The 22,590-nt window shown below is 40.3% G+C and overlaps 2 protein-coding genes across 10 annotated transcripts in view; one reads left to right on the top strand and one right to left on the bottom strand.

The window, feature by feature from the left end:
- The window catches only part of BAZ2B (bromodomain adjacent to zinc finger domain 2B), a 100,182-nt gene extending 95,593 nt beyond the window's left edge, over nt 1-4,589 (bottom strand). For all 9 annotated transcript variants that reach the window (XM_085228077.1, XM_085228075.1, XM_085228073.1 and 6 more), the window contains exon 1: nt 4,455-4,589. The gene's annotated coding sequence lies outside the window, so the exon portion shown is untranslated. The remainder of the gene's footprint in view (nt 1-4,454) is intronic.
- LOC146544031 (uncharacterized) lies at nt 1,748-21,561 on the top strand. Its single transcript, XM_085228734.1, has 5 exons — nt 1,748-1,867; nt 2,728-2,826; nt 3,635-4,932; nt 7,243-7,427; nt 15,013-21,561. Exons 1-3 carry the CDS (start codon nt 1,748-1,750, stop codon nt 4,646-4,648), a joined length of 1,233 nt encoding a protein of 410 aa, XP_085084860.1. The 3' UTR covers nt 4,649-4,932; nt 7,243-7,427; nt 15,013-21,561.
- Nucleotides 21,562-22,590: the final 1,029 nt, after the last annotated feature.

Here is a 22,590-nt window from a genome sequence, read left to right on the forward strand (position 1 = left end):
GAAGTGGTGTGCTAATTGAATAAGATGCTCTTCTACATTTTTAGCTTGTATCTTAGTCACACATTTTCAAGGTAAAATTGAAAAGTACATTACTTTTCTTGGCCATTCTGAAGAGACTATATGAAAATACAGCCCCAAATTTTAAACGCTCTGCGCAGTCAACTTCAGTACTGAAGCAACATTACTTTTTCCAATTAACAAACCACGCATTTCAGTTTTCAAAGCATCTAATAGGAAAAGCGCAGATCAGCCATGAAGACACCCTTTCTTTCTCTTCTACCAACTTCTAAAAGACTCACCGCTCTCTGACAGAGCCCTCGCCTGCACAGCTGTGCAATGAACACATTCTCGCCTCCACAGAAGAACTCAGAAACTCAGAGAAGTGGTAACTCAGCTCTTGCTAACTATTTCTGTAAAACCGAGTAGGTACATTGTGAGGAATGGGAAAGAGATGGATTTGCTTCCTCCAATCCAATACTTAACAGTCTTGTTTACAGTCCTAGATCCCAAGAACTCCAAAATCCCTACCGATCACATCAAAGATGAATGGACCACTGTCCTACCATTGCACGCTGAAAATACAACAAACTGATTTTTAATCTAAAATGTAACAGTAACACCAGTAACATTTTAACCAAAAATTTTTAACCATACCTTCTTTTACAAAAGACATTCAATTTACCCATTCTGGTGAAGTGAGAAAGAACAACTATACCTACATTTTGGATTTTGCACAATGTTATCCTCACCGCTAATACAAGATTTCTTTAAACAGGCTGTCTGACATACATTCCGTTAACATTCAGGATGCTTCACAGTGAACAATTTAACAATGACAAAAAGCACTGCTGTCCTTGATACCCACGTCAGTATTTCTTCTGCTGGCAACCTAAGACTACAAAGTAGCTTAGTTCACGGGCATGGCACCATTTATTGGATGCTCAGTAGTAAAACAGAAACAAACCAAAAGATGAACCACGCTTCAGAGAAAACTGACTTGGGAAATCCTCATCGCATCAAAGTAGCTAAATGATGAAAATATGGAGCACTACCCTTCCATAATCTTCTATTAGAGTAACATCACCTTATTTGTCAAACAAAACAAAAACTGTTCTGTACTATTAAAGTACATCTTTATCCTACGTCTTTATTAGACTACAGCCTTGGATCTCTGACAAAAACAGCCAGGTTCTGGGGCATTACCCATTCTTTTTACTCCTTCCTAGCACCAGGAAGAAAGTAAAAGCTCTTTAAAGAAACCTGTATTAGGGACACAAAACATCAGCGAAGTAACTTGAACTGTGGGATCCCCTTACTGTATTCGGTGTGTGTAGGAAACTGCATTTTTGGCAGTGCTATCTATACCTCCTGATGATCCAATCTTAGTTCTAAATATGCCATATGCCATTGTAATACTGTAAAACTAAAAGCAGTCAAGTACCTCCTCATCCTTAATTCAGGGAGATGAGGCAGAGCACAAACTCCCCCTTTGCAGCTGTGATATTCCGCTTCTTGCAGGGACACAAAAGTAGCAAGGAAATCTTTAACAATTGCAGTTCAAGCAGCCAGTGACTGTTCTGTTTCAATTCGATGACACCAGTAATGGCTTCTTAGCAGCTCCATGAAATCAACCAGCTGTCAAGTTGATGCATCAGAAGGAACAGTTATGCACTCCCATAAGAAAAAGCAACACATCAGGATGTTTTCCGAAACATCTGCTCCTTCACACTGCAGTTCTATAATAAACATGCAAACAAAGGAACAGGCAACAGGACCCAAAAAGAAAGACTTCCATTACTTCCTTATTCAAATTTTCTGTGTTTCTGAGACACATGCCAGTCTTGTGGCAATTTCTCCTTACCACAAGGTCGGTAAAAGCAGCAAATAATCTTACTGCAATGCCTAACCGCGGCTAATTTCTTGCACAACATAAAAATAGTGCTAATTTATCCTCTAAAGAGATACTCTTTGCTTATTTTCACTAACACCTTTCTCCCAAAATTTAAGAAGTTCACATTATCCTTCCCCTAACTCTGTTCAAATAATTTTACAACATATTTTCAATACATTGATTTACAATGATCTACAAGAATGAGTCTTAAAAGCACTTGTTTTTTTTTCTGGCAATACAAAACTGTAAGGAAATGAGTACAGCGGTATTTAGTTTAAAAAAAAAAAAAAAAGAAAAAGGATGATGAATACCAATGGAGTAATTCCAGTTTATTACAGGTACACATCAGTCACAAAACTATTTTGTGCCAGTCAGAACTGACTTTGAGCCACTCCTGAGAAAGGTGCACTGCCTGATTCTTCAATGCAGTCTATTTCTTTTGCAGCACTTCAATAAAAATGCACACATAGTTTACTACAGGTACGAGACCTCAAATACAGTAACTATCATTGTCTGAAACTGCTGATCCTCTGTTGCTCACCATTTGTAATCTACCAAATCTTCTAAGACCTCAGCTGCATGTATAATTTAGAACCATCTGTTCGATGTGCTCTTAACTACTTAAACATTTCATCTACCTCAGGTGCACGTCGCTGCCAAACAGCCAATTCCGTCATGCTTTCCAATGCACTTAAAAAGCCCTACGCACAGCCAGGCAATCTGACACTTCTCCAACACGGCCCTTAGGATACTTTACACTATATAATTCACTATCAACTTCGTCAGAAAAAGTCTCAATGTACTAACAGGCATTTCTATTACTTTTTATGTTAAAGGCTATCAGCATTTTTCTCAACCTTGAGGACAAAGGAAGGAAGGAAACTAAATACAGACAGCTTCATCTTCTCATTAGTGCGACTGTAAATATGCAGCAAGTAAGGTGACTGTAGGAAAAAGAATGGAACAACAGAACTTTACCTAAAATAGGTATTCCCTACCAACTGCCCAGTGTTGTAGTAAGTCTTACCATGCGACAACAGAAACTTCCAAGAGATCTTAAAGAAAAAGGGTAATTGAGAAGTAAATTAAAAGAACAGTGCCTTTTGTTGTTTCCCTTCTCACAGCAGCTGACAGAGATTTTTTTGAGTAAATGAATTCAGCACAGTGAGTACACAGCACCACCATTAGATAGCATCGGCAACACTGGAAAGGGGGGAGGAGAGGAGGAACAGAGAGACTTTCCGAGAGGAACCTTTTAACAATACGCTTAAAGCACTGCTTCCAAATATGCCCCAAAAACGTGCCAGATAAAAGCGGGACAGCTGTGTGTTTCCATTACTCCCATGTGCTTCATCCGAAATAGAAACTGTTTACTCCTCAGGGGAAGGTTCTGGGCCAAGTTTTCCACGTATACCTCACCCCAAATAACTGCTTTCTGTACACGCCAATAACACGCACCTCCGAAGGCTTCTTTATTTAACGAAACAACTTCGGGTAAAAAGGGTGGGGGTGAGGGCACGGGAGAACAATGCAAAAGCGCGAGTATTTCGCTGCTGGTCTCACACAGCGGACCCCGCTCCCGCCGCTCCCCCACAGCGCAGCCAGGACCGCGCCGCCCGCTCCCAGCGCCACGGGTCGCCGTTCCTCGGAGCGCACGCTCTCGGAAAAAATCCCCTTAAACTTAACATGACGTCACCGCCCATCCCCGTAACATTTCCTAAACTTTGAGTCGGATCCAAAAAGACTTTCCGGATTTCCACTCATTCTCCCTACAAAAGACGGAGAGACTCGGGAATACCAATTTGCCCAAGATGGCGAAAGGCTCGTTGTTTGAAGGGCAGGAAAAATGGAGGAGATCGTAACATACACAAAGGGATAAATTTCAAGCGCCCGGCCGGGGCCGCGGCCGCCCGGCGCCCTTCGCCAGGAGCAGAGCGCGCACAAAAGACGACGGCGGAGGTTCCGCGCGCCGCCGCTCCCCGCCCGCCCCGCGCCCCGCACCTCGCCACCCCCGAGGCGCCGCGCCGGCGGACCAACGGCCGCGCACCCGCGGCGGCAGCGCGGAGCTCCGCGGAGGCCCCGTTCGACCGAGCGGCGTCGCCTCTCCCGCAGCCCTCCCTCAGCGGCCGCTCCGCTCTGCGCCCCGCCGGGCTCGGGCCGCCCCGAGCTGACAGCCGGACCGGCTGGGGAGAGCGGGGCGAGGGCCGGGATGCGAAGCGGGCGGAGCGGGGCGCAGCGCCGCGCCGAGGGGCCGCCGGCACGGGAGACCGCCGGCGGAGCCGCGAGCGGGCCGGCCCGGCCCAGGGACGGGGCTCGAGGCCGCCGGTAAAGTTTAAAGTCGCGCGGGACCGCGGCCGCCCCGTCCTGAGGCGCCGCGCTGCGCCCCGACCGCCGGCTCCGCACAACAAAGGGACTCTCGGCCCGCACCGGCGGGCGGAGCGGCGGCCGCGGACAGAGGCCGGACTCGGCGCCGGGCGGCCCCGTGCCAGGCTCGGCGCCCCGGAGCTCCCCCCGCCTCAGCCGCCCCCGAGCGCGGCGTCCCCCACCCGTGGCCCGCACTCACCTCGCGGCCGGCGGAGCTCTGCCGCTGCCCGGGCGCCGCTGCGCGTGCCGGAAGGCGGCCCCTGCCCGACGCTCCCGGGAGCCTCGCGCAGCCCCGGGAAGGGGCGGGGGCGCGCGCGGGGGCGCGCAGTGCCGCCGCTCCGGGCGAGGCCGCTCCCTGCGCGCGGTTGGTGCGGCTCCGCCGGCCCAGAGTGACGTCAGCGACACGGCCCCGCTCCGCCGCAATCAAAGTTGTCGCTGCCGCGCCGGCAAAAGGGGAGAGCCGCTCCCCTCGCTCCGACCCCGGGACGCCGCGAGCCGCGGCTTCAGGGCTGCCGACCGACCCCGCTGCGCGCCGTCATTTTGTGCCTGCGGGAAAAGTTGACGCCGTGCGCACCTCCCGCCCGCGGCGACGGGGCACGGCCGCAACGGTCGCGTTCCCGGGATGGATCTCGGCCGGGAGGAACGGCCGCGGCCCGTGGGTCGCTGCTCCAGTGCAGGTAAGCTCGGGTAGGAAAAGAAAAGAAAATAGCGACAAAGGTGCTTTGCTACGGTGGCCATTGACCGGGGCGAGAAAGCGACCCGTATTCCCAAGAAGACATTTTCAAGAAATCGAGCAGGTCAGAGCTCCCCGTGGAAGCGAGGGCCAACTTTAGTACTTCGTGAGATCAGGGTAAATTCCAGCAGAACCAGCGAAGCGAGGCAGGCAGTGAAGTCACCGCGATGCGGAAGCACTGAGGTTTACGGGCTGTTGGCACGGGCACTTAAAAAAAAAAAAAAAAAAAAAAAAAAAAAAAAAAAAAACCTGGCCTGAGCCAACCTCAGCCTCAGTGTGGCGATTGTGAAAGAGGACGAGGCTGCGCTGCACGGCGACAGCCCTTGTCGTTGCGCACATGGGACCCTCTTTTTGCCTTTTTTGGGGGGCATCATCTCAAACTCAACCAGGGCTGACGTGTACTTCAGGTGCCAAGAACTGCTCTCTGTAAACCGTAACAGCTGAGATGTAAGATTATGCCATAGCGCCGTGATCACCTGAGTTAGTTCAGGATGAACTACTTAAAACTACATCTACAAAACTCAGAAACGTTTGCTTCCTTCACCCAGTTGATACACACATTTTAAAATCAACGTTATTTCTAAATAAAGCTGATCTCAGCATAAAGAAATACGTGCAAGCAGAATGATGCCATTGTTTTCCGTTTCCTCTTGAGCCATTGTGGCTGTGATTTTAATTGTGGTGGAGGATCTTCATTAGTATTAACACATGGGTAGACTTCATAAAGCTGCTTCATTAGCAGGGAGAAAAAAAGCTTGGCAGCCGTGCTCTTTTTGCATGCAATGAGAACGTCAGCCTTACCTCGGTCATTTGTAACATAATAAGTGCAAGCACAATGATTGCAATGCGGGAACATTGTGGGGGAAGGGCAAAAATGCTGCATAATACAAATACAAGAAAAGAAAGCTGCTCATTATACAGTAAGCATTACACAGTAAGATGTGTGCTAAAAATTAGTGAAGATGACATCTCATGAGATTCATGCTTAATAAATTAATGTGCTGATATGTTTTTAATTATTATTTTTGTACCAGCTTATTTCGTTCCCAGGATTCATATCAGACAGCAAAGGCTTGCTAACATTTATTGATTTTTTTTTTTTTTTCCCCTCTGCCACATTCCCGGAATACAGGTTTTAATCATTTCACTGCACCACACTCGGTAATTTCATTAAAAACTGGAACCTTCCATCTTCAGAAAGGCATTTAATTTCAATGACACACAATTTCTCTTAGCAGCAAACTGTCTCAACAATAAAAGCTGGCCTAAGGTTCAAATGCATAATTTAGTCCTGAGCTCTCCATGCTCCGCATTCCTTTGAAGCTATAATTTGACTAACTACCTAATAACTGTAATAAGGACAATGATTTCCTTATAATATGTTATTAACCCATATTTAATGAACTCAGAGGCCAAGCTCTGTACATGTTTGGGTCAGTACCTCTCTAACCTCAAAATTTTCTAATAATGTTCTTAGGAAAAAAAAAAGTGAGATAAGAATGAGTATATACCTATACTCATAATTAATATCTGTTTTGCTCAAGACAAAAATATTGTCACTTACATAACTGGACACTATAATAGGGGTAACTATCAAGTGTACTGCCTCACATATATATTTTCCATACCTGCCTGTAACACAAAGTAAATTCTGTTACCTACTCTTATTGCCATTACTCTAAATAACCATTCTATTTTTTTTTTATTTTTTTTTTCCTGTTTGTAAGCCAAACTGTGCAGTACCTTGTGAGAAACAGACGTGTGTGTTTGGATAGCGTTACAGATTCCTTGTTTTCCGTAACACTCAGCAGAACAGACTTGAATCTGCTTGAATACAGAACCACAACCTGAAGACATAACTACTTCACAATGTTCAGTCAGCAATCCAAAGTGAAACCGCTGGCATGCATTTGATGCTGAAATCAAATATATTAATTTATCTAATTGCACTGAGTATTAATTTTTCCTTCAGAAAACAATTTGAAATGACTTTGGGTCACTACAGAGTATTTTCCAATCTACACCAAAATATGTTTTAAGACTATTGTTTTTCCACTGGTCACAAATAGATTGGTTTTAATATTGCAAAACTTACTAAAGTTTGGAGTTATATTAACAGTATTCTTTTAGTAAGTTAACTTGTAGAAAATGGTTGCTAGAGGGTGCTGCAGATGAATTTCAGCTGATCAGCTAATAGACCAGAAGTGTTCCTAGAGTCCTGGTTTCAGAAGGTCCTCTCCACTCCTATTCACAGCTTTGCATCACAGGTTTACAGCCTCCACTGGTGACCATGCAGATATTGGTGCAGCCACACTCTGAGATCAGTGAGCAAAGGAAAACTCTGCATAAAAATTTGCACATTCTGACTCTGTAAGGCATCCTGTTCCAAGTCAAACCTCAAAAGGAAGTCTGTGGAAGACTATGCGGTACTCACTGGAGGTTAGAAACTGTACTATTATGCTTCCACTAACAAACGTCCTACCGTAGGGCTTGCAAAGCATGTGTTTTTGTTGTAAAATATGTTGAGACATTTGACGAACGTGATCAGTAGAGAATTACCTTCAGAGAAAAATATCAGTTTTTACAAGATAAGGATGACTTACCATTTCTCTGATAAAGGGCAGAAATGTTTAACATTCAACACACCACTAAAAAAAGCAAAGGGCAATTTTCATTAAAAGCTTAATAAGTCATTCCACTTTGATGGACAAACTATGTTTTAAAACTTCAGTTTTAAATTCAGAACTTCTAACAAAAATTCTCATTGTAGATACTTTTGGCACCACATAGGTCATGCTCTCACTCTCTGAAAGCTATTTATACAGGTTCATGTATCCAAATATGCCTGACTTAATACTCTTACTCTGGTTTTATTCTGTTACCCTGGCATGGTCAAGGAGGATCTGCCTCTCAGTACTGCAGCGAAAGGTTAAAATCACAAAAAGCTTCTGGAATCTTTAAAAGCACAAACAAGCTTATATATGTTGAAGAAGATTTGCAACTGGATTGATATGTTCATCACTTTAAGTTGTCTCCATTAAGAATTGCTGTTCAACTATAAAAGATAGGTATGTAGGCAGATTCATAAAGCCTCGCAAAGATTCTGAGGCAAATGAATCCACAGAACAGCTGTAAATGTTTGCAGAGATTGTAGAGTTGAGGTCAGGTGATCTGAACGAGGCCAAAATAAGAAATTTCAAATGATCTAGTCTGCAACTTAATATATACTGTCAAAGCCCAAAAGTCTTTCCTAATGAGCTTTGTCATCAGCCCTGCATTACACACAAATCACAGAATCACTTCTAAGTTACTGCATACACTTACTAAAAATCCTACTCACGTCACTCATCTTCCTGCAAAGGAGACAAAAGCAGCTACAATTTTCATTGTTCACAATTTTATTAAGCCCTCGTCTATTAAAGACTATTTCTGCTCTTCTAAGACAGAGGAACGTATGACTCATCCTCCCAAATTCCTTTCAGCGCTCACATATTTCAGTCATACCTTCATCCAGCTAGCTCAGCATCTCCATGTCTTCTCACCTGCAAGCTCCAAGTCTGAATAAAGTTTTTGTAGATGTATTTAACCATTAACAACAGGAAATGTCAGTTCGTTCTAAACAATTACACTTCTAACCTCCTAAAGGTAGATTTAAAAGTACAATCTTCAATGTCTCCTCTATACTAATATTCCATTTATAGTTAAAATATAGAGCTCTGCTTCATACTCTGACCCAGTGGTTTTTATTCCAAGTACTGGAGTGCTTTCAATTTGAAGTTACCTGAATGTAATTCTAAATCCCAAAATTTCTATTTGACTCAAAAAAAAAAAAACAAAAAAAACCCCACATCTCCACCAATAGTAATGTCAGCAACAAAGGCATTGACAAAATCTTTTACTAGCATGACAGCTCACACTGTGCTATCAACATATTTGCAAGATAAAGTTGCCAAAATAAATGCATAAAACCAAAACATTTTGGGGTGGGTTTTTTTCGCATTTCTTTTTCCTTAAGTCTTATAATCTTACAAATCCGGCCCATTTATCTTCCCAAAAATCAGGTGTGCTGGTTTTTGTTAAGCTGTTTAAATGTGTAATATTTCCACTCCCTGATGTAACTCCATTGAATAGCTTACCAAATAACTTGATTTGGTTTGCTTTATCCAAAGCTCTCCTTGCTCAGAACCGAAATCAAAGCCACATTTTCTCTGACAGAAGCGGTGTTTTCCTTTTTTCCTGTTTTTTAGTCACAAGGGTGCAGAAAAGAATATCACCTCAGAATATAGTGTGGATCTGCAGTAATTACAGCCACTAGTGAAAAGAAATGCTTCCAGGAGAGCACAGCAGCTATTGCATAGCAGACATCAAAACTACACAATTGTTCAGGACAGGAAGTGATGGCATCTCTCATTAAACTAAAACTAAACAGGAAATAACTTTACATAATTAGCCAACTTGAAATCTGGCCAGGTCATAGGGATTAAGAACTCTTACAAAAGTTCAGCTCACTCTGTGTTAATTGGCCATGAACTTAATTTCAAAGCAGAGAACATTCTATTCTACATATGACGTACAGCACACACCAAAGGTTATATACATACAAACATACAAAATAAGTTTCACTTGAGATACTAAAGATACGTTAGCTTAAGGTTGAAGGTTTAAATAGTTTTGTTCATAACATGCATTTTAGTTGACTACCTTTAAAGTTACACTAATGTTTAGCATTTTAAGATACAATGTAGAATTTCTTTCCAATGCTTCCAATGCCATGATAGAAATACGACTAATTTTATATCATTTCTTAGACAGACACAAGTTAACCAGTTTTTATTTATTAAAGACCTTTGGTTTGTGCACAACTTTTAGTTTTGAGGTGCAAACTAATGTTCAGATTATTAGGCTTCTAGCTTCTCTAAGTGCGTACTAATTATGTTTGCAAATTACATTGCTAAGGACATTGTAAACGCATTTTTATATTTTAAGAACCTCATGATGTAGCCATAAAATAAAGAAATACATGTAACATACCAATATCTGCAAGAAAGCTAACTTGGTGAATGAATTGGATTACATTACTAAGAACATGTCCATAAAGAGGAAAAAATTGTAAAGTAGGCTAAGACACCATTTATCTAAGAAACACATGTAATTTGATCAAATTAATTCCTAATATCTCCCAGTACAAAATTTGCTATTAACTACATCTTCTCAAGAAGTGATTTGACTTAACCTGATATTTCATCACTGCAGATTAACTTGACTGATTCAATTAAATATGGCAGATACAATATCTGGTGGAGTAATTTAAGAAAAAAGTATCCAATACATCAAAGTGCTCTGACTCATCTATTTAGCCATTGGGATAATGACTTTTCCAAATAAATCATTAAGTGAAAGAAATACAGAAGACATGGATCTGATTTCCGACAACCAATTAATATATTTCATTTTCCTTTATATCACAGATACTATTCTTGACAAGAAAAATAGATTGAAAGATAAATTAGACATCCTTAGAAGTTACACCTTTTATTTTTCATTGCATCACAATCAGTAATTTCTAGAAATCTATGAACTGCTAATAATGACATTCTCTTTATAGATTAGGATTGTGGTAGATAAGACCTGAAATCATAAGCTTGTGATTCTAGTTCTAAGTCCTCTTAAGTTCTACCTTCCAAACAGCAGACCGAAACATTTATGGAAGAGATCTGTTGTAAATTCAGTTGCATAAGTCAGTAAGGAATTACATCTAAGATCCAGAAACTGATTGTTACATAAAAACATAGTTTACAAGAACACAGATTGTTGAAGAATGGTTCTGATCTCTTCTATGTAATACTATCCTGATTTTTTTTTATCTGATGTCCTATCATTTTCAGAAATTCTTAAATATCTATTGTTTCTTAATTTGACCACATTTTCCTCCATCATCAGTTTCCTTTCTCAATGCTTCATGTTCATTTAGAAGAAGGCTCACAACCACCACACATGGCGCAACACAGATCAAACTTCTTTCGGACTGCAGAGAACTGAGCTACACATTTAGCATTTGAATATTTTTTACATGTTTCTGAAACAATTGAAACATCAAGGATGCCTTCCACTGCCTTGTGTATCAAATAATTAGCCCTTTTTAATATGAAAGCAAGCACAGAAAGGATCATTTCCTCACTAGTGAAAGTTTAGAATAATACCCTTTGAGTAGATACCATGTAGGCTTTATATTATAGATCTGGGGAGTTTCCTTTGGCAAAAAATCATAACAAGCAGCTACTTAGACAATAAAGTAACAGCCTGGCACAAATATATGGATAACTAAAAACTTCCAATCTTGGCCTTCCTGCTACCACCTCCCTTCTCTCTCCCCAAAACACACCAGCTTCCTTTGCTGCATGTTAAAGCTGCACACATTAATTACAGTGCCCTACAGATAGCTTTCAGCAAAGCTCAGTGACAAAACCTTGCCCAAAGTACTTGCTGAAGCAATGAATTCTGGTAGTTCTATGAAGATATGTAAGAATTCTCTTATGTGGAAAAAGGGCAGAGCATTTGAAATGATAGACTACAATGGAAACGGCTCACAAATTAAGTACATTATTGTTCTTAATTAAGTATGCAAATCTCAGCTTCTAGAAGTTACCAGTAAGGATTCCTTTGATGCTTCTCACAACATTATTATTTAAAATAAACAGAGAAAATACTTTTATTTAAAAAAAGACTTCCATTCTTGGATTTCAACATAAAATCTTATTTACCAAATATAAATTAATACAGCTGTATGACAAGTAGTCACATTCATTCATAAGATACAAAAGATAGAAATAATCTCTATGGTTCCCCCACCATTCTGCTAGCGTGAATATACCAAATTCAACCTCCTCTTCTGACATACTCAGCAACTTACGAAGAAAACAAGTAATTTAGATCATTAGATCAAATAGATCTGTAGAGTTAACTGCTAGATTCATCAGCATTTCCCTGATTTTGCAATACCGATGGCCTTTGGCCCACATCCTTGGTTTTGACTTCTGGCTGCTGAGGATGACGCACAGCCCTGGCCCACTTCAGGTTTCCAGTCTGACTCCAATGCATGCAAAGCCTTGAGCCAAGAATGCCTCAGCTCCTTCCTTGTCTGCCTCTTCCCTTGCACTGATCAGAACAGGCCCCACTGCAAGCTCAGATGAAGCTGAGGGCAGCCTCCAGCTGGCTGCCCCTGGTGCCAGGCCTCACACCACCTCTGAGCCTCACCACTTGGTTCCAGCACTTCACACTGGGTAGAACACAGAAGGCTGAGGGGCAGGGTGGGCTCAGACCAGCCAAACTCACTGCTGACTGGCCACCCAGCTACACGCACAGGGGCTAGCCAGGCATAGTTTAAAACACCCTGCTCTCACATTCATTGTTAATAGTTCTGCTTGAAGCTGGATTTTACTGGTATAAGACTGCTGGCAGATGACCTCATACACAGACAGCTGATTACACAATCCAATTTCCTCACTAGTAAAGATTGTTTTTAAATACAGTATAATCCCAACATAGGTTCCTTTATTTAAAAAGTACACAAGTGTTAAGTAGGGCAACGCTTCAAATCAGCCAATTTATGTACATAAAAAGTGTTGGGCAACAGCAAGTTAAGTGCTCAGTGCAAAAATCCGTGAACATTTAGAATAGGAAAATACATACTTTCATTCAGAGACTGAAGAGCAGACAGTTGAGGAAAGGAGCAGCCATCAACACACTGCTCAGATGGGACACACAAGACTCAGATCTTCATGGCCTCACATTTTGTTGCAGTATGAAAACATGCTAAGACTGCAGAGTCAGACTCCACAAGTTCAGAAGCAAACAGAACTAAAGGTGCACACGTGACATTAGCTTGGCCTCCTTGTGCACAGGAGCTGATCAATCTGGGGTAGTGCAGTGGGAGCTGGACACAAGGAAGGCTGTTGTCCGCTGAGTCTTTGCTGCAGGTGCTGGAGAAGAGAATGAAATACTGAGCTCTTGGTGCTTAAGGAAAACAAACACCTCACAGGAGAACAGGCTTCTATCTTTACCTCTCACGTGAGAGGTATTTTCTTAAACTAAGCTTTCTGATACAGTCATTAACTAGTCTCCATTACCAAAATATGCAGTTTGAGCACCTGGTTTCCTGAATTACAGAGTACTCACAATTGAAACAGACCTAAATTTAGAGCTGTTATTGGAGCAAAGATCAAAGAGGTACAGAGTTGGCCCTTTGAAAACATACCACCATTACAGTCTATCCATCAGGCCTGGGCACATCCACTCCTGTGATTTAACAAGAAACCTCTACCAAATCATTGGCATTTAGGTAAATGCTTACATTAGACCAATACGTAACACAATTGGTCTCACACAATCATTCCCTTTTCAAATCTGGAGGAACATCATAATCGGGAAATGGAGGAGCTGAAAGTGAACTTAACTGGAAAGGCAGCAGAAGGCAGCTGTGTGCAAGGAAAAAGGCAAAAACAGGAATATTTCTGAGAGCAATGGCTTTCTGATGTTAATTCTCAGAATGAACAGAGCCAGGCCAAGAAAATCTTGGTGTTTCACAGAATCGCAGGGATAGGAAGGGACCTGAAGAGACCATCAAGTCCAATCCCTCAGCTAAAGCAGGTACCCTACAACAGATTGCATAGGCAGGTGCCCAGTTGGGTTCTGAATATCGCCACAGAAGGAGACACCGCAGCCTCTCTGGGCAACCTGTTCCAGAGCTCCCTCACCCTTACCATAATGAAGTTCCCCTGCACATTAGTATAGTAACTTCGACATACAAGTTTTAGGCCATTACTCCTTGTCTTATTGCTGTGTACCACTGAAAAGTGCCTGGCCTCATCCCTTTGCCTCACACATTCCTTTAGATAATTATAAACATTTATCAGATCCCATCTCAGTCTCCATTTCCTCAGGATGAACAGACCCAGGTCACTCAGCCTTTCTTCATGTGGGAGATGCTCCAGGCCCATCATCTTTGTGGCCCTCCATTGGACACTTTCCAGAAGATCTTTTTGAACACAGTCTAAACATGACTTCACAAGTCAGAGTAGATAAAAGCTGTTGATGAAGACAAAAGTTCCTCATGAGTTTTCATTGAGGTTATTGTCAAAGTAAAGAACAAGAACAATCATGTTTTCTGTTTATTTTTGTCCTAGGTAGAAAACAGCTACTCAGATTCTTATAAGGCACTTGATATTACACCAGTTAAAAAGGCACTTGTGAGCTGAAGGCTTTGAATATCCATTCTAACTAGGCTGTAGGCACTTTTGAAATTCTGTGCAAGTCTTCAGATGATCCTAGACTTTTGGAAGCCCAGAACTATTGCCTAAATAGTTTTTGACAAGATCTCTGGGAAGCGGTGATATTTCAGTTCTCCTATTCTGACCAAGAGGGTTTTCCTTTTCCTTTCCCCTTCTCATTTCCTCTTCGTATTCCTTTTCCCATTAGTAAATATTTTCTTATTCAGTACCATATTCAAAGTTAATCGCATTTATTTGTTTTGGATAATTGCTTAGATGATTGTTTACCATAAAGTAAACATTATACTTAACTATTATTTTGGAACTGACAATGATAAATGCAGGCTGATTCTCTTAAAGCAGCACTGTGTTAATATTAAGCTCTAACTTGCAGCTCACAGAGTTTGGTGAACATGGAAATAAAATACTGTGTTCTCCTTCCCTGCCTTCTCTCTTCATCTGCCCGTCATAGTTCATTATTTTGATATCAGATAGAAGATACAGACTGATACAACTAATTCCATGAATGTACCTTAGGTATTGAAAACATAGTATTTCTTAAAATATTTATTCTTTATCTTATTAAGTTACAAGGCAGAGGCTAAATGACACCTTCTGCAACTACACATTCTAAATTGAATAATGTCAATATTATTATCACAGGAACTTCAATATGTTAGCATGAGGATATTATAAGTCTGCCCAGAAAACAGAAGTAGTTACCATTAAATTTTTATTTTTATTTTTATTTTTTTCAGGTTTTTAACTTCACAGGCAAGCAGAAATCCATAATTAAATTCATTCTTCTGCAAATGCAAATTTTTCCCTTACCGGATCTACATTATTTAAATTTCAGACAATGTTACTCATTCAGCAATATGCTAAACTCTTATTATAGCCTGAGCAAAGACTGATGATCTTGAAGTGAAGTTCAAAAACCTCTGACAGGTTTCAAAGCCAACTAATGCACAATCAATTGAACCCAGAAGGCAAAAAGAAAAGAACATCAACCTTCACGATTGTAACTGGATCAGAAGTCCCTACTACACTGTAAAAAGGAACCTTTAACATTGATGATGACATATAAGCAAATGAAACTGGAGCTTGCCTGCAGCTACGTGGGTGCAAGCCTTACTTTCCTAGCAAAAAAGTGCATTTGTCAAAAGACACAATGGTCATACTCAAAAATTAAAGAGGGTAACGTGCCTCAGAATATACTCTCAGCCTTCTCAGTGATGATAAAAAGTGACCTTGCCCTTTTCATATTGCATCCAGAAAGAACACAAACTACACCACAAAGCTGAACAATAACTCGCAACACAGCAATTTCTCAAAAGGTATTAAAATGCAGTTTGAGAGCAGTAGCATTGAGGTGGTATAGTTTGTCTTGCCTAGTGGCCTTACCCCTCTTCATATATCACTGTGATACAGTTAATCAATAAAAAAAAAAAATCACTTATAAAATTTCTTCAATGTATAGCTTTCCAGAGCAAGGGCTACTCACAAGAAAGGTTTTCACCACAAGAGGAATAAGAATACATCAGTAACAGTTCTTATTGCAGCAAAAAGTCTCTGACTTCACCAGCTGGTGTCACTTTGTTAACCAGTGACAGTGAACTGTTGTAACAAGGAAGAAAAGTCATGATGCATCGAGGAGGGACCTGCTTACAGTGATAAAAATAAAAAAAACTAACATTATTTGGTTACACAATTGACTCATGGAGCGTGGAGTATGCTTTAAATAGAGACTTTCCTCTCATGTATACACCACTTATACACTAAGACAAACTTCTCAGACTTTTTTTTAGGGTACTATTGCTTTTTTCCCCCTCCTGGAAGACTACACTTTTGGTAGTGCGCATTTTCAATAAAACCTAAGAAATAACACCAGAACATTGTTTACAACTCCACCTAGTGGTCTTAAGATTTCCCAGGGTGTTTATGTAGTTGATAGCCTGCACATCCAGAACTCTCTCCTTGTTTGCTTCTGGCTATATTCTTGTTTTCATATAAAAATTAAAAGCTAACCACGTTTTACATAGTATTTGCTTTCAAATACCTCTACGACATCAGCAGTGATTTTACATGAACTTACAACTTTCACTCGGAAGAGTCAAAATCTTATTAGCACAATATAGTAAGTACAGTGGAAACTGTATACAGAGATGTTGTCATCCAGCTCTACCAATCCATTTTGGGAATAGAAGCGAGGATCTGTTTGACAACATACAGCAAACATGTTGCCATTTAAAATAAAGAGGAACAGTGTTAACTCTGATATATTGAGAAAATGCTCATACTTCCCCAATCAGTATACGGAGAGTACAAGAGTATCAATATTTCAGGTAACAAATACCAACCTAGAATAGTCACAAATGCTGAAGACCTCAGTTTTACATGTAGTCTGAGAAACAAGTGGCCTATCATCTGCAGAAGTGCTCTGCCTCTCTTCACTGTACAGGACGTTAGCACAGAAAATACTCAGAGAAAAAAATGACACCCACTGAATGCATAATTTGTTTCCCGGGGTAACTCCATTAAGAGAACCTTAGAAACGCACTTAAATCTTTAACCACTTGCTTATTAGCTACCTTTATGTTGCTTTTCTGTACATACAGAATGAGCCCCACCCTTTAAACATATTATGACCTTTTTCTTAGAATAGTATTGATCAGTAATACTATCATGTGATCAAAGCTATAGCAATAATGGCAGAGCAGCACAATCCCGTGCTGCAGAAAATGAAAACAAACCCAAATACAGCAGCAGCAACAAACACAAAAACAGAGAAAATAAAACTGTCTACCTTCAGAAAGCTTCAAACGTACAGAGACCTCTAACAAGATACCCTTGCCTCCACTGCCAAGCCTTAACTGAGGTCCTGGGAAGGGGTGGATCCTGGCTCCACCCCTTCTGGTCACTCGAGTACATTGCATGCACCTGAGCTGCTCTAAGCTGGTCCTGCCTTCCCACCAGATGCTCAATCACTGCTTCAAAACATGAGCAAGCATTTCTGCTACACTGTTGTAATGAGAAATATGCTCTTATTGTTTATTGTTCTGTTTCCTATTTATTTATTGTATAAGGTATAGTGCTTAAGACCCTCTTCTTGTTGTTGTGTACAGCAGCTAGTTCAAAAAAGATCTCAGCTTATGTGTACTTACTGCTAGAGATGATAATGAGAGACTCACTTCTTAATTCTAAGAAAGGGAAGGAAATAGTGGGTTTTGGATAAGGCTTTCGTATGGGGACTGCTGAATCACAGCCTGAACCTCTGATTAATCACCTGAGGTGAGCAATGAGTCTGCCATGGGAGCACAGGTGAAGGCAATTCACCTGTGCTGCAGGAAGGGGTGGAGCCTGGCTGCACCTCTCTGAGACCCATTTAAGAGCTGACTGTCAGTAGTGAAGGATCTCTCTGGAGATCTGCTCCACCAGAGTTTCCAATGCAAGCCCAGGTTACAGGTGAGTGTACTTATCATTTCTGTTTCCTGCTTTGGTGTAGCAATATTATAGCCAAACTCTCTGTTGTACCTTAACATCTGTATATTTGTTAATTGTGTACTGCTGTACCATAATGTTGGTATATTCATTAATTGTATAGCTTTCATCAATGTGTTTACAATCATTAGCGTTTTAATAGGCTTTTTGTTTTTAAAATAGTCTGCTAGATGTGTGTATGAGAACTGTTGAGTCATGGCCTGAACCACTGATTGAGCACCTGAGGAAATGGTCTGGTCAGCCCTGGGAGCACAGGTAAAGGCAATTCAGCTGGGTGACAGGAAGGGTTGCAGCCTGGCTGTGCCTCTCTTAGTAGTTACTTCAGTGCTGGCTCTGGGGAAGGATAACTTCTTGGGGGGTTGCTTCTTGGTGGAGCTTTCCCTTGTGAACCTGGAATCTTCTAATATGGGTAAGCAGTCTTCCCTTCTTTACACCATTTCTCTCTTGTGCCTTTGCATTGATCTGACCAATTGCTGCTATGTCTGATTGCTATTAGTGAAAAAAACAAGGTCTTTTCTGCTTTCTTAGATGTTTAATTATTTGTTTTCTTTTTCTGTATAATAGCATCCAATCACAGGACTTATATTCCTTACTTTCTGGCTGATACTGTAATGTGAAAAAAATAAAAACTAAAAAATACAAAGCAGTTTCCCCAGAAAGGTGCTGAAGTTAACTTTTTTCCTTTTCTGGATAAGGAATTGATTGACTACAGAAAGCTGTAATGGTTGTATGTAACACCTAGCTCTTTTTATAGATCCAAGCTATCGGCTGTGTTTTTGATGGTAGTGTCACTTAAGAATGATGTGGAACTCCTCTGTTTAGCCTGAACTGTATGTTTCCTTATTTTCCATGCTCTGAATATTTACATTTGTTTTCTTACTGTTCTTTGTGTGTTCCAATATGAATAGCTATGTTCAACTTGTAAAGCTGTTAACTAAGGGTTTACCCTAACTTTTTGCAGTTAATTCAAAAATGTTTTGAAGATATCCATTTGTTTTGTTATAACCTGTTGATACTCTATTTCATTTATCTTGAAGTCAAAGACTACTTACACACCAATTCCTTTATATTAATGTCTTAAATGCAGAATTGAATTTAAGGTTGTGTTTCCATTGTATGCTTAAGTTGACTTACTGGGTAACCAGAGAAAAAAGGGAAATGCCATTCATTTTACATCTTTCTTTCAACTTCCAAGCATCTACTTGTTCTTAATGCATACTGTGACTTTATTTTTATTTCAGTTAAAGTAGTATGAAATACTACCCCCCTGCCAAGAGATATTGTTTGTATCAATTAAATGATACAAATTGACACACATAAGAATCACAGAGAATGGGAATTTATGTAAGGGAAGGTTATGATCTTTGACTATTTTTTAGTGGAGTAACAGCATCAAAGGAGGAGTGAGGAAGGGGCAAAGGTATGAGCAAGTGGAAAAAGCTGAAGTACAGAAAACTACATCTGTAAACAGTAAAAAGCTGTTCCAATCCAGAACATCACTACCTTACACAAGTGTTTGTGCCTTTGAACAGGCTTGTTGCTAAGTGGGAAGGGCTGTGTTAATGCTGATAGTGCAGATCAGTTTGTAGAACCATTGAGTGACACTTTGTGGACACATTGAAGATGGGAGCATTCTCTTCTCCTTGCTGAACTGCCCCCAACTCTCTGTCTGTCCTTGTAGGGAAGGTGTTCTATCCCTTGGATCATTGGATTGTTATTACTCATGTAATGAGTGAGAAGCATGTGGACTTTGATTGCAGTGGTACTTAGTTCCCAAACTTATACTTAATTCTTGTTTGTTTCCCATTCAATTCAGTATCTGAAGAAGCAAGATAGCTTTTGGGTTTAGTTAATTGCAAATTCACATTGAGCTCTGAAATAAATTTCATTAGCAAACTAGCCTTACTCCATTCAAGATCAGTTTTAATCTCAGGGCTACTAAGAGCATTAATCTCCATTCTTCTTTCACTAATATTGCAAACAATGGTTTCTGGAGATTGTGATCTCTGACCCTCATCTGCATTTAACAGCAGCTTAACTTCCACACTTTGTTCAGCATAGTATTCACAAGAAAGTCTTCTCAATTGGTCCCTACCAGCTGCTTTTCAGTATGTAAGACCTACTCATATCGTAAAAGCTTTCTCCCACATATCACTATTTCAGGAGTAAAATGGAACAACTTATTTTAAATGTCTATTTATTCATTCATTTGATTTTTAGTGAGAATTGAAAATTGCAAGCCTGCTATGCGTTCTCTTCCTATGACTTCCTGCAAAGTACAGATAAAATAACAGACAAAACACAAATTGTATGTTAACAGAAATAATAATTTAAATAGTGTTTTTAAAATGACTGTTTCACTGATTAAGTTCCCATCTATGCAACAGCTGTGTGCAAAGGTGACAGACATTTTGTGCTGTGACTTGTTTTCACAGCTTTTAGTCAAGTCTTCCTCTGACAACTTTAGGAAGCAAAAGCACTGTTAGTAATCATAAGCTCAAATAATGAGAAGTTTAAGAAGCGATAAGTGAATGTATTAAAAATACTATTCAAAATGTAAGATCTGATCACTTTTATTCTTGTATAAAGGTTATATGCTAGTTATTCAGACTGTAGAGGTTGATTTAAAATGACTTACTGACTACAAAAACAAGAAACTTTTATACTGTTTTCTAAAATGAAGCTTTCATCTTGCTGTACTGAAATCTCCAACACCTACATAATCTCAAACAGTGAAAAGAGTGAAGTTATTTTACTGCTACATGTTCTTGTCTATCAAGAAGCTATCTAGTTCCATTGATAGACCCCCTCCTCAGCCTAACAGAGAGCTCTACTGTCACTACAACTAGTGAACTCACAGCACAGGAAGGGTACAGTGCAGTACTTAAGTGTTCATCTAATATGAAAAAAATTTTACTGCTGCCAAATACTTGCAAATTGTATTGGTTTCATATAGAGAACTGGCAAATAGCAGATCCTGGAAGTTGGCTTATAATATCTGTATGCTATGAACTGCCTGTTACACTGGGATGCATAAAAATGAGAACATTTAAATGGAACTCAGGACAGACTAGTGTGATTCAGAATACAAAGAGAGAGTGCATAGGGAAAGGCTGGACCTGGTCACTAGGGCTGCGTACAACACTTGAGTCCATGACAAGAAGCACTGAATTTCATCAAATAAGATGCACTCAGAAGCCTATTTTTAGGTAACAAGCCTATTGCATGCTCTTGAAAGAAGACGTGAAGCTTTAAATACTGTTATGTGCTCATTTGACTTTCATTGACATCTGAGAAAGAAACCTTTTAGCACCACTTTGTACCTTTTTAATAAAATCATCAATTGTCAAAAAAAATTTTAAGACTGGAAATGGGTGTCACCAGCTGTTTCTGATGTATAGCTCCAGGCTGGGAGTTTGCTTGGTGTTTTCTCACCAAACACTGGGAGTCTTTTATCACACTCTATGAAACAACAGTAGCGCCTATTATCACATTAGTGACAAATTCAGTGAGAGGCAATGAAAATGACTCAATTCTCCTGTATCCCATGAAGTTAAGGAGCACCTTTACTCTGAAATCAGGGAGTGTGTCCAGCACAAGTCTTCTTGTCCTTCTAATCCTTGGGTTCCCAAGGGAAATGCGTGAATGTATGTTGTCTCATGTCCATGTGAGTCTCCTTGATAAGAATCTTTGAGAGCCCCTTTACACTAAGGGGAAAATGTCTCTTCATTGTTTAACTTCCCATTTCTACTGACTGATGGCACACCATCCTTGGTTTAAAAAAAAAAAAAGGAAAAAAAAAAACCGCTAACATATTAAAATTATCCTTAAGTTTATTTATCTTAAGCTCATATAAAATGGACATAAGGTATGGCTTGCATTGTAGCGCAAAGCAGTCATCAAAAGAAAATTCTAGCTAGGCCTTTGAATTCATGTGTGTATTTCTTACTTTGAATTCAATAATTGTGCCTACTTGAATGATATTACCTTTATTTAACACAGCCGTATTGTAAAGAAGAAGAAAATTGAGAAATTGGATGGTGAGGCAATGGAACAGGTTGCCCAAGGAGGCTGTGGATGCCCCATCCCTGCAGGCAGTCAAGGCCAGGCTGGATGTGGCTCTGGGCAGCCTGGGCTGCTGGTTGGCGACCTGCACACAGCAGGGGGTTGGAAGAGGATTTTTGAGATTCTTTTCAACCCTGGCCATCTATGATTCTGTAGTGATTCTATGAAAAGAAAACCTGTGTTTTTCCACAGGTGAAATATACTTTGCACACACACACAAAAAAAAATAGTAGAAGCCAGGACTGTGTTCCTAATCCTATACTTGATTTATTACATCAGATATTTTTGACATTTATTTCCTCATTTGTATTAGTTACAAGAAGAAATTCATTCTGGTCTTATTTTTTTTTTAATGCACAATAAACATGTTTGCTCATTTTGACTTTTTCTTGCTTGGATTTTAAGAACAGTATTTCCTTGTCTAAGGGCAACAGAGGTGCAGTTTACACGGAGCTGAAGATGTTTTCTGTTTAATCATGGTAATTTGTTCTTACCCAGAAAAACAATGAACATTATATAAAGGAAAGAAAATGAACAAATAAATCAGGTTGGGGGGACAATATGGGGAGGGCATAGATTGAGAGCACTGTATTTCACGTACAGGAAAAGAAAAATGATCCCCTTGTATGCAACTAATAATTGCTGATGCTTTGCTCCTCCTACTTCCTTCTCTGCTTTGATACTAATTTAGTCAAAACAACACAATAACAGTAATCATCTCTTTCCTGGACCGGAGTCCAGGAAAGAGATTCCTCATTCTTATCAACACA

This window comes from Meleagris gallopavo, chromosome 7 (assembly GCF_905368555.1).
Source record: "Meleagris gallopavo chromosome 7, MGAL_WU_HG_1.1, whole genome shotgun sequence".
NCBI classification, from domain to species: Eukaryota; Metazoa; Chordata; class Aves; order Galliformes; family Phasianidae; genus Meleagris; species Meleagris gallopavo.